Below are 15831 nucleotides of genomic sequence, written 5' to 3'. Positions count from 1 at the left end.
TCACGTATCTTGTGTCACAATACACAATTGCCTCTCTTGCTCTGCTTGAAAATCGCAAACAGACAAGCTGATAACTTGTAGCTCAGGGTAACTTCTCTTTCATCCTTAATCTAACATGCTATGCTGGGACTCTGCGTGGCTGCTGATTGTGGTGATGTTCTGATCCTTGGCTTCTTTGTGTACTCAGCTCCTCAAGTGATAAAACAGCACAACACCCAACCTACTTGCCCACCCTGTCAACCTATCCATTTACTCATTCATCCACTTATCCATTCTCAAACATTCCAACTGGACCTTTTTTCTTTGTTTAAACTTAGCCTCCAGCAGTCAATGCAGTCAATAGTGTCTACGTCCTGTCAATATCTTCCATGACTGCACCCCAGTGGGATTCCCCAGTGGGCACCCAGCTCGGCGTTTGTGGATGAGTTGAGCTCCGAAGATACCAGAGGGAGAGTGGAGCAATATCAAGTTAGGGAAGTTTGTGAGCAGATTGAATGATGGCCGTTCATGTGAGTTCAAATATTGTGTGATTGCTGAGCAGGATTGGCGTTTGCAAATTTTAAAAACAATCTCTAGCTGGTTATTTATAGCATTATGTACTGTGGTAGCTAAAAGATCAATCATTATGTCTGTAACATTGGGGAAAAAAAATTACCTTTCCCACTCCAACACACTCATGAGTCACTTGCGGAGGAGATATCTCCGTAATCATATCTTTTTACAATGAACTTACACTTTGGCCAACTTTTATCTTTTCCAAAGCTTAATGTCACCAGAGACATTAATCCTGCCTTTCTCTTCAGTTTCTTTGCACCATTTATAAATGATGTGTTTTCCCATTGATTGCCCATATTGACTACAGTCACTTACTGTGTTTAGTAGGTTTTATCTTTCATTAACTAGATGCAGATTGAGGACATAAATGTTTTAAGAATTGTTGAACGTGAGGTTTGAGTATGAAACATAATGTAATCTGTTTTGCAACGTGGCAGCAAACTTGATTAGTCAGCCAGATACTTAACAGGAATAAGATTTCTTTGTTTATTTTGGTTTGAGTTAAGCATTTAGTTTGGAAGCCAATCTGAAGCAACCATTTTTCTAATTAGCAATGCAAAAAAAAATGTGGGGACTAATGCAGACCAAATGATTACTTTTCCATTGAGTTGTATTTGTCTTTGTTTGAATATTTATAGCAATCACTGGGTGTGGGGACATAGTTTATATTTGACAGCCCTCTTTTCATTCTGCATATCATATGCTCATGGTAACAGGTCAGGGCTACAGGAAATTGAAGGAGAAATTTAGATGGCAAGCTCATTGTTAACCTGAATGACCTCTTTCCCAACTGTAACCAGTTGAAATCTATACAATACAAATGCAATTTTGATAAGGATCCATAGAACAGGAAAACACTTCTCATTAAACATTGCTCACTTCAACCAATGTTTAAAGATTGCTACACTTTTTATCTTGAGTGTGTTCAGATTTTTTCTTTTTTTAAGAAAAGTATATCCATAAAAGGTTGTTTTTTAATTGTGTAGGCTGCAACACAGAATTTATGCAATTAGTTGTTGTAGCAGATGTCTTGCCTATTTACCTACATTTTCTTCCTAGGAATTGTTCCTACAACTTGGTCTTCTATAACTTGCATCATATTATTAAAATATGTAGGTATCATCTTAATTTTAGAGTTTGAATTTTGAACAAGTGGCCTATAGGATTTCACCTGTTGGCGAAGGATTTAAAGGATTAACTTGTAACTATTTTTGTAGCTTTTTTTTAAACAGGTATGGGAGAGATGCTTCTAGATAGTAATAGTCTTTTGTTTTCAATGGGTGAGTTTTATGAACAAACAGTAAATAGTAATACATTAAGTTTCAGATAGCAAGTTTTGCAATTCTTTTTAGCTTTGGATAAATATCCATCACTTGAATAAAACCTTTTTATTTTGAGGGTGGTTGAATCTGGATGTATAAGGTAGTTTCTCCAAAAGGAAGGAGATGGTTGAACTATTAAGTAAGGTTACCTTTTATTGTAATGAGTTTTTAGGTTGAAAGTTCCAGACCACAATGTGTTTGTTTAAAGCCCTGAAAGAATCACTTGGAAGTTGAGAAATTCTGAGCTCAGTTGTATGAAAATTCAAGGCAGGTTCTCAGATCAGAATTGAAACATGAAGGGAATTCTCACTGGTGTGAGTACTTCAAAAGAGTGCTGGTGAAATTAATAGGATTGTTTTCTATCATGTGTTTTGAACTCTTTAAACTTGTGGATGTAAATAGTTTGATTTATTCTCTCTCCTTTTTTTGCATAAAACTTCTATTTTATTATTTTAAATTTAATCTGTAGCATTGGCTATTGTTTCATAGAGAAGACCAGTGTGTTAAAATGGGGAAAAAAAACCAAAATAAAATCTGTCAAGACCATAGACATAGGAGCAGAAATTAGGCCATTCAGCCCATCAAATCTGCTCTGCCATTCTATCATGGCTGTTAAGTTGCTCAACCCCATTCTCCTGATTTTTCTCCATAACCCTTGATCCCCTTGATAGTCAAGAACCTATCTATCTCAGTCTTAAATATACTCAGTGGCCTGGCCTCCACAGCCTTCTTTGGCAATGAATTGCATAGATTCACCAATCTGGTTGAAATGTTGCTCCCTCTCTCTGTTCTAAAATGTCTTCCCTTTACTCTAAGGCTATTCCCTAGGGTTCTAAACTCTCCTATCAATGGAAACATCTTTCCAACATTTACTCTGTCCAGGCCATTCGTTATTCTGTAAGTTTCAATTAGATACCCCCTCATCCTTCTAAACTCTATGGAGTATAGACCCAGAGTCCTCAGACGTTCCTGATGTGTTAAGCTGTTCATTTCTGGGACCAATTTTGAGAACCACATCTGAACACACTCCAGGGCCAGTACATCCTTCCTGAGATATGGGGCCCAAACTGCGCACAATACTCCAAATTCTCAAAATACTTGAGCCTAGGATCTGACTTGTTCAGCTGTTGAGGCCTAATTTAGGAAGATGTGTGGTTTGGGCTATTACTAATTGAATGCATGGTTAGTTTTGTTGTTTCTGTGGCAAACCACATCTTTTTTTGTGCATTTTGAGACCTTGCTCTGAGCAAATCCTAAGCCACACCTGCTGACGAAATGAACAGTGATCACATTGCAAAAGAAATTACTTGGTTGTATAGCACTGAGAAAAGCTCTATAAATGCAGGACCATTCTTGCTTCCTACCAGTAGGGAGGATTTGGATGCAACTGGTTAGATTTTCTTCGCGACCCCAGCAATGTGGTCCTAACCTGGAGGTCGGTGTGTGCTTGGATGTGTTACTGATGCAGCATGGGTTTCATGTACCTTTTTTGTCAAATTGTAATACTGTCTCAAACAGCTTCTCAAGTAGTTTCTTAATGACAGGAGGGTCATTATGAATGTTTGTGGGGTTGTCTATGTGTAATTATCCAGGAGTTAGACTAATTGTTTTCTCACTGACGTGTTTCTGAGTAACTGTCCGGCTTAGCCCTACGGAACTGTCTGAAGTCTCTGACTTTAGCATGGAGTAGGTGGCACTTTGGAGAGGGTCGCAGACAGCAGGAGAATTGCCTTTTTGTGGAGGATCAAATATGCCAGGCAATTGCCACAGAGGCCAGAATATCCAGACTCTCGCCTTTTGTCCCTTGAGCCATGAATCCAGTTTCTGCTGCTTCAGGAACCTGGTGATTTGGGTCACAGAAGCTCCATAAGACTACACCAAACAAACCTGTACAGCCTTTCAGTAGCAGTGCATGGTGCTCCCCTCCACGCTAAACTGTTCTGTTCTCTCCTTTTACCCATTGTGTTTTATCACATGGTTTGACACCACAATGGGTTTTGTACCAAGATAGACTGGGTGAAGAGAAGTCGAGTTGATAAATCATCTTCAGGCTTCGACTTCAAAAGTATTCATTACACATTAATACTAAATACTTCTAAATCTGGTATTCAGAGATAGACTGCGCTATGATCTTGAAGTTGCAAAAATAGGAGCTAATCTATTTATTCTTCATGCATTTCTGTTGGTATTTGTTGTCTGAGAACCTTTTTGGTTCCCACCTGAAACATCAACTCCCCTGCTCCTCTGATGCTGCTTGACCTGCTGTGCTTTTTCCAGCTCCACACTTTATCAACTCTGACTTTCCAACATCTGCAGATCTCACTGTCTACAAGGTGTTGTAATCTGATCTGGTGTATCTTCCAGACTTGGCTGTTCCAACTTTGCACACAATGCTTTTTATACTCAGCTCTGTAACATCGTTGCAAGGTTACTCCAAGGTCCTGAAGATCTTAGGCAATAGATTGTACGGAAACAATGCTGTGAGCAGTGTTGTAAAACAGAACATAGACCACTCATGATCACCTCTCCGAACTTCTGTGAGATCAAAATTAAAACTCTGAAGGTTGCAGCAATATCCGATTTGTGCATGTATGCTGCTAATGTTGTCGAGTCTGTTATTGCCCTCAGTGACCCGACAAGTATTGCTGCACATTGAATCTTATTACCAAGCCTCATTACTGTGCCATCAGAACTTCAAATGGGCTTATGTTGCTTGATCAAAGTTGAGATGAAGAGGAGTCCGACATTAATAGGACTGATTACCCTATCAGTCATAACTTATAGACTTCAGATTTGTAATGGTTGCTGCGAATATATGGCCAATATGTCTGAGATACTGAAGAAACGATTAATGGCATGTCTTGCCAGCTTATGACCATTTTAAATGCTGCAGGATTAGCTCAGATTTTGTTAGCATGGAGCAATTTTTATTTTTGAAAAATAAATTAAAATATTTATTAGCATCTTTTCTCTATTTTTAAAATAGTATGACATTGAGAAGATTTTAGTTCAGGTTGATGAGTATGTGAGTTAGCTTGCTGAGCTTGAAGGTTTGTTTTTAGATATTTAGTCACCATACTAGGTAACACCATTAGTGAGAGTCTATGGTGAAGCACTGGTGGTATGTTCTGCCTCACTATTTATAGGTCTTGGTTTCTTAAGGTGGGTGATGTCATTTCCGGTTTTTTTCCCCTAAGGGAAGGTAGATAGGATCTAAATTGATGTGTTTATTGATGGCGTTCTTGTTAGAATGCCATGCCTCTAAGAATTCTCATGCACGTCTTTGTTTCACCTGTCCGAGGATGTGTGTGTTGTCCCAATCACAGTTGTGTCGTCCTTTTGATTGCATAGAAACAAATGATATTACGTCGTGTTTTTTTGGTGGCCAGTTAGTGTTCATGTATCCTGGTGGCACGTTTCCTGCTGGTTTGTCTGATGTTTATTTTTGCAGTTCTTGCATGGTATGACATTCTTAGCCCTAAAATTATTCCTTTTGAAGATGCATCTGCCAAGTTTGAGTCAACTGGAGTAAATTCAATTGAGTGTGAATAAGAATATAGTGTGAAAGATACTTAAATGGTGAAGTCGTTGTGGCTGTAAAAAATTTCAGGCAGACTCATGAAAATATGATGCTTTCCTAATCCTCTAATTTTTCAGAAATCTTACAATGCATTTCTCGTTACATGGGTTCATGCACTCCATGTGGTAATCTGCTAATTGTGGAAAACAAAAGCTGGATGCTCTTTCTGAAAACTATTAGTTACACTCCAGTCCAGCAAGATTCCTACTCGACCTTGACTCGTTTGAATGAGCAAAATATTTTCTGATTATTTTTTCACCTCCCTGTACCAGATACATCTCGTTACGTCAAGTGTTTTGTGCATTCTTTAGCCTCTACTCTGAGCAATCCTTTTTCTCTTCCCTGACACACATCACATATGGACTTTTGACCCAGGCAACAGAGGGATTTCCAGCACGGCAGTTTTATTATTCAGGAACTAAAAAATAAGTCATCTTTTAAAAAATATTGAAAATGTCAAAATCTAGATTAGAAGCCTCTGCTGTAAAGTGAGGACAATATTTATTTGAAGCGTATGGATCAGTAACTGGGCTCCCTGAGACACTAGCAGACCCATTGACTTTACTCAGTGCAGAAATTACTGAATATCACATCAATATCAATTACATCATGAGGTTGAGGAAAAAAGTTTGACAGCCAGTGAAGTACTTTTGAATTATAGTCACTGTAGGAACCCACTGCAGCTGACTTGCAACCAGCAAGCTCTCTCATACAGTAATGTGATCATGACCAGATAACAACCTGTTTTTCAACGATGTTTCTGGAAGGAGCAACCATTAGTCGAGACATTGGGAAACATTACCCTGATCTTTGAAACTGTGCTACTGAACCTTTTGTGTGTCTGAGAAGGGAAAACCGTGCCTCCGTTTCACTTCTAAGAGGGAACTTCAGACAGTGTAAGACTTCTTCTTCTCTACTTTGGTGTGCCAGCTGCGATTCTGTTATTTTCAAGTTTCTGATACATGAATTTTATTTTTGGTTCATTTTATTTTTACAAAAAGAACAATTTATTTCTGCAGACAGTGTTGATACCTTGCTCAGTTTCAGAAAATACCCATTTTAATACTGATAATGATGGAACTGAGGGCATCCACAAATCCCATCAAGACCATGGTAGTTAAAGTAAATCCTGCAGTACCAAAGGACTGAAGTATGGTCAGAAAACATCCAGATGGTACTGTCCCTTCATTGACACTGGAGATGATTGGCATCAGTTTTGCTGCCCAACCTGCTGTTATTCCAGAGGCTGTGAACCCAAGTGCAGCATTCAAACCCTGAACAGCAGAAATAACAGAAGCTGCTCCTAGACCTATCAATGTAAGTTTAAAATGACCTGAGGCATCCATAGTGGAGAAAAGAGCAGATGAATATTAGTAAGGCCAGAAAAGGACATTTTTGGACTACCCCGGGGCGTACTTGGGGGCCATGGTAGCCCAGTGGTTAGCACTGCTGCCTCGCAGCACCAGAGACCAGGGTTCCGATTCCAGCCTAGGGTGACTCTTTGCACATTCTCCCTGTGTCTACATGGATTCTCGCTGGGTGCTCCTGTCCAAAGACGTGCAGGTTGGGTGGATTGGCCATGCTAAATTGCTCTGTAGTGTCCTGGGATGTGCAGGGGTAGGTGAGTTTGCTGTGGTAAATGCAGGGGTTACTTGAATAGTGTGGGGGTGCTCTTCAGTGTTGGTGTGGATGGATGGGCTGAATGGCCTGCTGTCACACTGTAGGGATTCTGATTCAGTCAGCTCCCTGTGTCATGACCCTCCCTTCCATTCGTCCATCGGATCACACTTTATTTAGAGGCAACTTATTGTTCTAACCCTGAGCACTGGCCTGAGAAGTCTCTGCATTTGGTTACATAAGCTGTGTCAGCAGCTTCAAAGCCTCTGGCAATACTCTGTCTCCTGAATACCTGCAGAATTGGTCAGACTGTATGGAATATATGTGACCTGTAACTCGGGGCAATTGTTTGATTAAATAGATTAGGGCATCAATCTGTATATTTCTCCTGTTGTCATATGTGTATTTGAAATTGTGTACATATTAAAATTGGTCCAGATTTCAATTTTGTTCCTTCCTCCTTTTGGTTAAATGTATTATTCACACTAAAAGTGACCAAAAAGTTCTTTTGAGTTCCTTGTGAGTGCACCCCATGTCAGCAAATGAGGAATGGGAGCTTAAAGGATAATAGGTTGAAGATGAGGATCCATGTTTCTGATTATTGGGTATTCTCTGCTCTTCAATAGCTCAGCAGGTTGAAGCTGTTTTAAATTTTTAACAATGTTCTCACATGAAACAAGTGTTGAGGTTCTGCAGTTTTGAGTTTCTATAGTCACTGTCATTTGGCCCTTTTTAAAAAAATTTAATTCCCTTTTTATTCATAATATCCTACCTGCAGCTGTCAAATGAAGCTACCAATTCTATATCATTTCAGCTTGTTTGTCTATTGGTGTACTAGCTAATGGTCAAGAGCCATTCTCCCAACCTTTGCCTGACATACTTGACATGAAGTGACTTCCATGTGCTTAGCTATAACAATAGGAATGTATAAGAAATAGGAGCAAAGTAGGGCATTCACCACCTCTAATACACCTGCCATTCAACAAGATCATGACTGATCTGCCTCAAACTCCATTCCTTTTGTTTTAGTACCAGCACATCATGACCCTCAATTCTCCAACCTTTTCAAAAATCTATTCACCTCTTCCTTAAATACTTCTCCACAGCTCTCTGAGAATTCCAGATGTTCACTTCCCTCTGGGAGAATAAATACCTTCACATCTCAGTTTTAAATGAGTGTCCGCTTATTCTGGAAATATGTCTCCCTAGTTTGAGAGATCCCCCACTAGTGGAACTATCTTCTCGAGATCTACACTGTAGACCCCCCTTAGAATCTTGTACGTTTCAATAAGAGTCTCCTTCTTTTAAATGCTTATAATTAAAGGCCATACCTGTTTAGATGTTCTTTATAGGTCAACCCCTTCACCCTAGGATGCTGCCTATTGAATCTGTCTCGATCTGCCTCCAATGCCCGTACGTATGCTTGCTTAAATAGTGGGACCAAAACTGTGTAATACTTCAGGTGAGGTCTCCCTAATGCCCTGTACAACTGGAACAAGGTTTCTCTATTTTTAAGCTCTGATCCCGAGCAATAAAATCCTAAATTCCATTTGTCAAATTTTGCTGCACTATTTTGCTCCATGCACAAGAACACCTTTTTTTGGGTAGTCTCTTTTCATTTAAGTCTGATTTTCCTCCTACCAAAGTGCATGACCCCTCTCTCTTTTTTTTTCTCCTACATTAAGCTCCCATCTGCCAAGTTTTTTTGTTTGGTCCATTTACTCAACCTATCCTTACCCCTTGCAGATTTCTTATCTCCAGCACATGACCTCCCACCTATATTTGTCTTTGGTAAATTTGGATACATTATGCTGACCCCTCATCTAAGCCATTAATTTAGATAATAAACAATTGAAACCCGAGAACTGATTGTTGTGGAACTCCACTAGGTAGGTCTTTCCAACCTTTAGACAACTACCTCCTATCTTTGTAATGCCCTTATTTAAGTCGAGAACTGAGTTTAAGATCTGAGTTTCTTTCGCTCAGTCCAAATTTGAAATTCTTCTACATTGTGATCAGTAATCTCCCAAAGGATCCTTCACTATGGGATACAGTGAAGCCAAATACTCCAAATACTGGAAATCTGAAATCAAAACCGAAAAGGCTGGAGAAAGCTACAGTATCTCTCCACAGACTGAGATCTGATTTAATATGCAATGAGATAGGATTAATAAATCTATACTTGGGTAGGTTCGGCAATATACTGGTCTGGGAAGCAATCCCTGATGCATTCTTATAAATGCCTTCCATGTTATCCTTACCCACTTAATTTTTCCAGTCAACGTGCAGATTAAAATCACCCATAACCATTGTAGTGCTCTTATTAATATTACCAATATTTCCCAATTGCATAAGCAACTCACTGGAGGTCTGTAGCTGCCTCCCAACTCATGACTTCTTTCTCCTTCAATTCTTTATTTCAACCCAGACTAATTTCATATCACAATTTATTGCTTCACTATCACAATTACCCACCACGCTGCAGCCATCTTTTATTGACCACTACTTCACCGTCTTTTTGCATTTTTGCCTATTTTACCAGAGTTTTGAATACTCTTGAATGCTAAACTCCCCATTCTGCAACCAAGTCTCTCTCTCATAGCTATCAAGTTGTAACAACTTTATCTCTATTTTTGATAGCTCTGCTTCTGTTGACAAGCCTACAAACAGAAATAAATTTAATATGACATAGCTATTACAGAGACATGGTTGTATTGTAGCAGAGATGGGGAGCTCCATGTTCAGAGTATTCAACGTTCTAGAAGAAAAGGCAAAAATGAAAAATGCAAATTGTTATCGTTTGTCTTATTACAAAGATATGTGCCATACATATTTCAAAGTAATCCAACAATCTGATTATGATCTATGTATTTATTTAGGATTGGAAACTGTTAATGTACTTTCTGAGCATTATTTGAGCACCATTATGGATTAGATTTTTTTAAAACACAATTTTTTTGACAGTGAAAGCCTCGAGCTTATTGTGGATTAGATTTATACAGGCATCAGCTGTGTACCCACCTTGCAGCTTCGTGACACATTTTCAAATTATGCCACTGAAAATGTGAATTCCCCCAAACCATACCTTGTGACAATACCTCTCTGCCATATTTTTAATCCTGCTTCCCATGTGTCTGAATGCTCCGTCTGAGACATGATCATTTCCAACCTGTTAATACCTCACCTGTCAGATCAAGGATTTAAACAGGCAACCGAATGCTACAAAAAGCTGTGGAACTTTGGCCAGAGTTGAGATTTGTGGAGATGTATGTCTTGTCTGTAATATGGAGCATAGGGAGCCCAACCAGATCCTCTGCTGCCAAAGGTCACATTTAATAAAGGCAGTAATTTCTTCTCCCCCTCATTTGGATAAAGTTCACACATTTTGGCCTGGAATTTGAATGGTAGACCTTACACTAAAAATTACTCCAGGTTAGTTTTTAGACTTGAACTATTTTATTTAAAATGGTCACTTATTTTGAAATATCAGGTCATCTGACCTGGTCAACCTGGTTCTTGTTAAGGTCCCAAATGAAATGCCATGTGACTTTCCTACCTGTCCTGTTTAACCTGCCTGTAATCTGATGCACCATCCTCCTCTGACACCCCTCCACCATGGCCCATCTAGTACATTTTAAAATTCGACAATTGTTGCCCTGTAGGTACGTCTAGAAGCCGATCAGGCACAAAATGGTTTCTGGACATAATCAGAGGGCAACGTATATTTGGTGGGATTTGAAGAGTGTGGTGCTGGAAAAGCACAGCCGGTTAGGCATCATCTGAGGAGCAGGAGAATCGACATTTCAGGCATAAGCCTTTCATCATAAACCATTCCTGATGAAGGGCTTATGCCCAAAACATCAATTCTCCTGCTCCTCCAATGCTGCCTCACTGGCTATGCTTTTCCAGCACCATACTCTTAGACTTTGATCTCCAGCATCTGCAGTCCTCACTTCCTCCACATTGTAGTGGCATGTACACTTACCAGAGACGAGGTTGCATTGCAACAGAGATGGGGACTCAATATTCAAAATTATTCAACGTTCTGGAAGAATAGGCAAAGATGTTGCTGGCATCAGAGAGCGAAATGTTGGCCTGGATACTGGAGGGCACCCTGCTCTTTTCTCAATAGTATACTCTTTTGGTTTGTTGTCATCCATGTGAAGAGACCGAATCTTGCTGATGGTTATCATTATGCCTGAAGCTTGTTTGATATACTTTCTTGTTTGACTCTCGCGTGTTTCTGTTGACAAGCCTACAAAACTTGGGTGGAACCTAGACTCTTAAACTGATCTGTGAAGTAAATGGGGTAACAGATCAGAGTGTGACTGAACCCTTTTTACAGTAGGGTATACAGGAAATTTGATAGGATCTGAGTGAAACAATAATACTTGGGAACAAAGGAAATAGCTGCTCTGGGCATCCATTTCCAAGTATAAGAGACAGGTCAGACCCCAGTCTGTGTCATTTAGAAATTTTCTTGATGCTCTTACTTGCTGTTGACTGCTGATCTGCAACTGACAGGGAAAAAATGACTCTCTTTTGGCTTAACTCTAAGATTCACCTTGACGGAGATGCAAGATTAACAGAGGGAATCACAAAGTAATTGAGATCAATTGATTCATTTACAATGTTGCACTTGGAGTGTCTTTCAATATATTGCAAGCTTTCACTATTTTTTGATGGCAGGACTTGTCTTTTTGAACTAGGTGATTGCCTGGAAATGTTCAACTTGTAATTCGGGGTAAGCGTCCATATGAGACACAATTCCCGTTAATTACACTCCTATTTAGCAGTTAGGTCAAGAAGTAAACCAGGAAAAACCATGCCGTGATTATACCCCACCTTCTGAGAGCTCCTGGCAATTAGGGTTGTTGAATCAAAGTAGATTTGAAAGACTCTACTTCGTAAACTGTTTAAAGATGGACCAAATAGCAGTTCATCCACTTTCCAGAAATCTCCTGATGGGGCAACTACAGAGGCCTCATGTACAAGTGACACATCTTATGTATTATCCTTCCCACAGCTACCTTCTCCTCATGTGATTGCAAAAGAGACAATGTATTTATACAGCACCGTTCTCAAGATCTAGGTATTGAAAAGCCTGCACAGACTATGGAAAATATTGGAAACTTTAATCTTGGGTGAAATTCCACCAGTTTTAGTCAACCTTTTTTGGATTGCATAGAAATTACAATGCTTTCCATGATGTACTTAGTTTGAGTAACCCAGTTTGATGAGTGCCAGCTGGATATTTAGTAAGTCCTGCTTAACAGTGATGCACTGTTGAGACATTGCCATCACTGAAGATGCATACATAGCCTGCAATGGGAAAACTGGTAGGTTTTCATTCAAAAGTGAAACACTGCGGGTACTGGAAAGTTAATATAAAAACAGGAAAAATTCTGGAAAATACTCAGCAGGTCAGTTACCATCTCTGGAGAGAGAAAATCAAAGTAAATTTGAGTCTAAGCTACAAGATGGTATAGGGATACTTAATAAAATTATAAGGCAAGGAGAACGGGGCATGTTTAAAAGGCCAGATCCAATGGAGCACAGGAATTTGAGACATGTGGAGCTAAAGGAGATTACAGAGCTGAAGCCATAGGGGCTTTTGAAAATCAAGATGAGCATTTTAAAATTTGAACCATTATCAGATTGCTGGAGTGGCCCATAACAGGTACTCTGTCTCTTCAAGTAATTAGCTTGATACTAGAGAAACAGTTAAAGACTTGTCGATCTCAGTTGTTCAGTGAAATAATAAGTTTTTTTTAAATTTTTTTTTAAAAATTCACTCATGGGGTGTAGGCTTCACTGGCTGGGCTAGCATTTATTACCTGTCCTTAGTTGCCCTTGAAGTGGTGGTGATCTGCCCTCTTGAACCACCACAGCCAATGTTGTAGGTCGACCCACAATGCCCTTGGAGGGAATTTCAGGATTTTGATCCAGGAGCAGTGAAGGATCTGCGATTTACATTTCCAGTTCAGGATGGTGAGTGGCTTGGAGGGAACCTTTTAGGTGGTGATGTTGCAATGTATCTAATGACCTTCCCCTTCTAGATGGAAGTGGTCTTGGGTTTGGAAGGTGCTCTCATAGGATCTTTTGTGAATCTCTGCAGTGTATCTTGTAGATAATACACACTGCTGTGACTGAGTGCCAGTGGTGGAGGGAATGGATGCTTGTGGATGGTGTGCCAGTCAAGCAGGCTGCTTTGCTGTAGGTGGTGTCAAGTTGCATTCATCCAGGCAAGTGGGGAATATTCCATCACACTCCTGACTTATGCCTGACGTAGATGATAGACAGGCTCTGGATATTTTGGAGATGAATTAATTGCTACAGTATTCCTAGCCACCATGTTTACGTAGCAAGTCTAGTTGCGTTTCTGGTCAATGATATGTTAATAAATGGGAGATTCACTGAAGGTAACACCATTGAATTTCAAGATAGTTAAGATTCCATTTTACTGGAGATGGTCATTGCCTGGCATTGTGATGCGAATGTTACTTGCCAGTTGTCAGCCCAAGCCTGGATATTGTCCAGATCCTGTTGCAACACTGGATTTAGACACTGGTCGGGTCAACTGATTTCTGTATCCTCTGGCACTGATGCTGTGTTTGTATGCATGGATTGTGCCCTTTTTAATTGTTTGCATATCCTCAGTCCAGGATTTTGCTTCCCCCTGTGGGTATGTTTGCTCTGGATGCGAATGCCAGACTGCTTCTATAATAGAGGAGTGTCTGATCTCTCTGTTGTGGAGGGGCATAGTTTCATGGTCTCAAACATTCATGAGGTATAGCAGCCAAGAATGTTTGAACGTGGTGTGATTTAATGATCTGAATCCCTTTTTTCAAAGATGTGGGAGACTGCTAATCCTCCTATATGTTCTGCTGCAATTAATGGCCTCTTGAATTATTCCAGAGGGTTTGCCCAAATGTCTGTGTAGAGGCATGCAACACTTAAACTGTGGATCAATGTTGTGCTTCATCCTCTATTTGTGATGCGCATCATTGGGGATGGAGGTTGTTTACATCAGTGTATTTTTGTATGGGGGCAATGCCCCTTTAGTACCAGGTGAAATTCTATGAAAAGCTGACATGAACCAATTCCATTCTTGCCAATGAGATATATTATGGCTGTTTAAACAACCCATTAAAGCCTTGTGATAAACTATCACCTTGTAGCTGTTAATCTGCTGTCTAGTGGTGTAATAAAAATTACTTCATTCCTCAGTGGTAAGGAATGCAAGAAATAAATATAAAATGCATCTGTTAAAGATATGTAATCTATACTGATTACATTTTTGGTAGATGCTTTATCTTCAATTTAGAATCAACTCTGAATTTGGTCTGCATTTGCGATGTACTTATGTAAGGTATGATTTGTCCGGATAGCACGCAACGCAATACTTTTGTGGGTGGCATGGTGGCACAGTGGTTAGCACTGCTGCCTCACAGCGCCAGAGACCCGGGTTCAATTCCCGCCTCAGGCGACTGACTGACTGTGTGGGTATCCTCCGGGTGCTCTGGTTTCCTCCCACAGTCCGAAAATGTGCAGGTTAGGTGAATTGGCTATGTTAAATTGCCCGTGGAGTTAGGTGAAGGGGTAAATGTAGGGGAATGTGTCTGGGTGGGTTGCGCTTCGGCGGGGCGGTGTGGACTTCTTGGACTGAAGGGCCTGTTTCCACTCTAAGTAATCTAATCTAAACTTTTCACTGTGTATCTTGGTACATGTGACATTTGTCCATGCAAAAATTGATTTGATTTATAGAGACTTGACCAAAATGACACTGGAGCCTCAATTCCAGAAACCCCACCCCAAACTTGGTGCTTATTCTCATTGGGGATTGGGAGGAATAAGGAAGGGTTGTGGTTTAAACATCTCTACTTCATGGAGACAGTTGCTCATGTAACAGTGCAGTTACCTTTGAACAGACACCATTTGCAATCAATGAATATGCAAAACACTGCCTGTAGGCTTTAAATATTAGAAAGCATGATTTGCAGAAATCATTTGGTGAGGTAGGGTACTCTTTAGGCTGCTTTTGGATAGGACCAGTGACCCTTTTGGGAGAGTTCCCCTGGGTAGGGGAGTTCTAAACTAGAGGGCATAGGTTTAAGGTGAAAGGGGAAAGATTTTAAAAAGGCGCCTGAGAGGGAACCTTTTTTACGTAGAGGGTGTTGCATGTATGGAATGAGCTGCCATGGGAAGTGGTGGAAGCTGGTACAATTACAACATTGAAAAGGCATCTGGATGGGTATATGAATAGGAAAGGTTTAGAGGGATATGAGCTGAAAATGTTTTGCTGGAAAAGCACAGCAGGTCAGGCAGCATCCAGGGAACAGGAGAATCGACGTTTCAGGCATAAGCCCTTCTTCAGGAATGGGGAAAGTTTGTCCAGCAGGCTAAGATAAAAGGTAGGGAGGAGGGACTTGGGGGAGGGGCGTCGGAAATGTGATAGGTAGAAAGAGGTCAAGGTGAGGGTGATAGGTCAGACGGGGGTGAGGGCGGAGAGGTCGGGAAGAAGACCTCTGGGACACCCGGACCAACCAACCCAACCACCCTGTAGCTCAACATTTCAATTCCCCCTCCCACTCCACCAAGGATATGCAGGTCTTTGGACTCCTCCATCGTCAGACCACAACAAAACGACGGTTGGAGGAAGAACGCCTCATCTTCTGCCTAGGAACCCTCCAACCACAAGGGATGAACTCGGATTTCACCAGTTTCCTCATTTCCCCTCCCCCCAGCCTGCCTCAG

General features: G+C 40.5%; 2 protein-coding genes across 6 annotated transcripts in view; one reads left to right on the top strand and one right to left on the bottom strand.

Moving 5' to 3' along the window:
• The window catches only part of nos1apa (nitric oxide synthase 1 (neuronal) adaptor protein a), a 385272-nt gene that overhangs the window by 71576 nt on the left and 297865 nt on the right, over positions 1-15831 (top strand). The gene's annotated exons all lie outside the window — the stretch shown is intronic.
• On the bottom strand, positions 6501-6803 carry LOC122554682 (interferon alpha-inducible protein 27-like protein 2B). The gene has a single exon (XM_043700058.1). The coding sequence runs from the start codon at positions 6801-6803 to the stop codon at positions 6501-6503; it is 303 nt and encodes a 100-aa protein (XP_043555993.1).

This window comes from Chiloscyllium plagiosum, chromosome 11, assembly GCF_004010195.1.
Source record: "Chiloscyllium plagiosum isolate BGI_BamShark_2017 chromosome 11, ASM401019v2, whole genome shotgun sequence".
NCBI classification, from domain to species: Eukaryota; Metazoa; Chordata; class Chondrichthyes; order Orectolobiformes; family Hemiscylliidae; genus Chiloscyllium; species Chiloscyllium plagiosum.
Note: the sequence above shows the minus strand (reverse complement) of the source record. Positions and strands in the feature narration are given on the sequence as shown.

Excerpts from the sequence above, each read along its gene's own strand:
- LOC122554682 (XM_043700058.1), bottom strand. The coding sequence starts at position 6,803 with ATGGATGCCTCAGGTCATTTTAAACTTACATTGATAGGTCTAGGAGCA.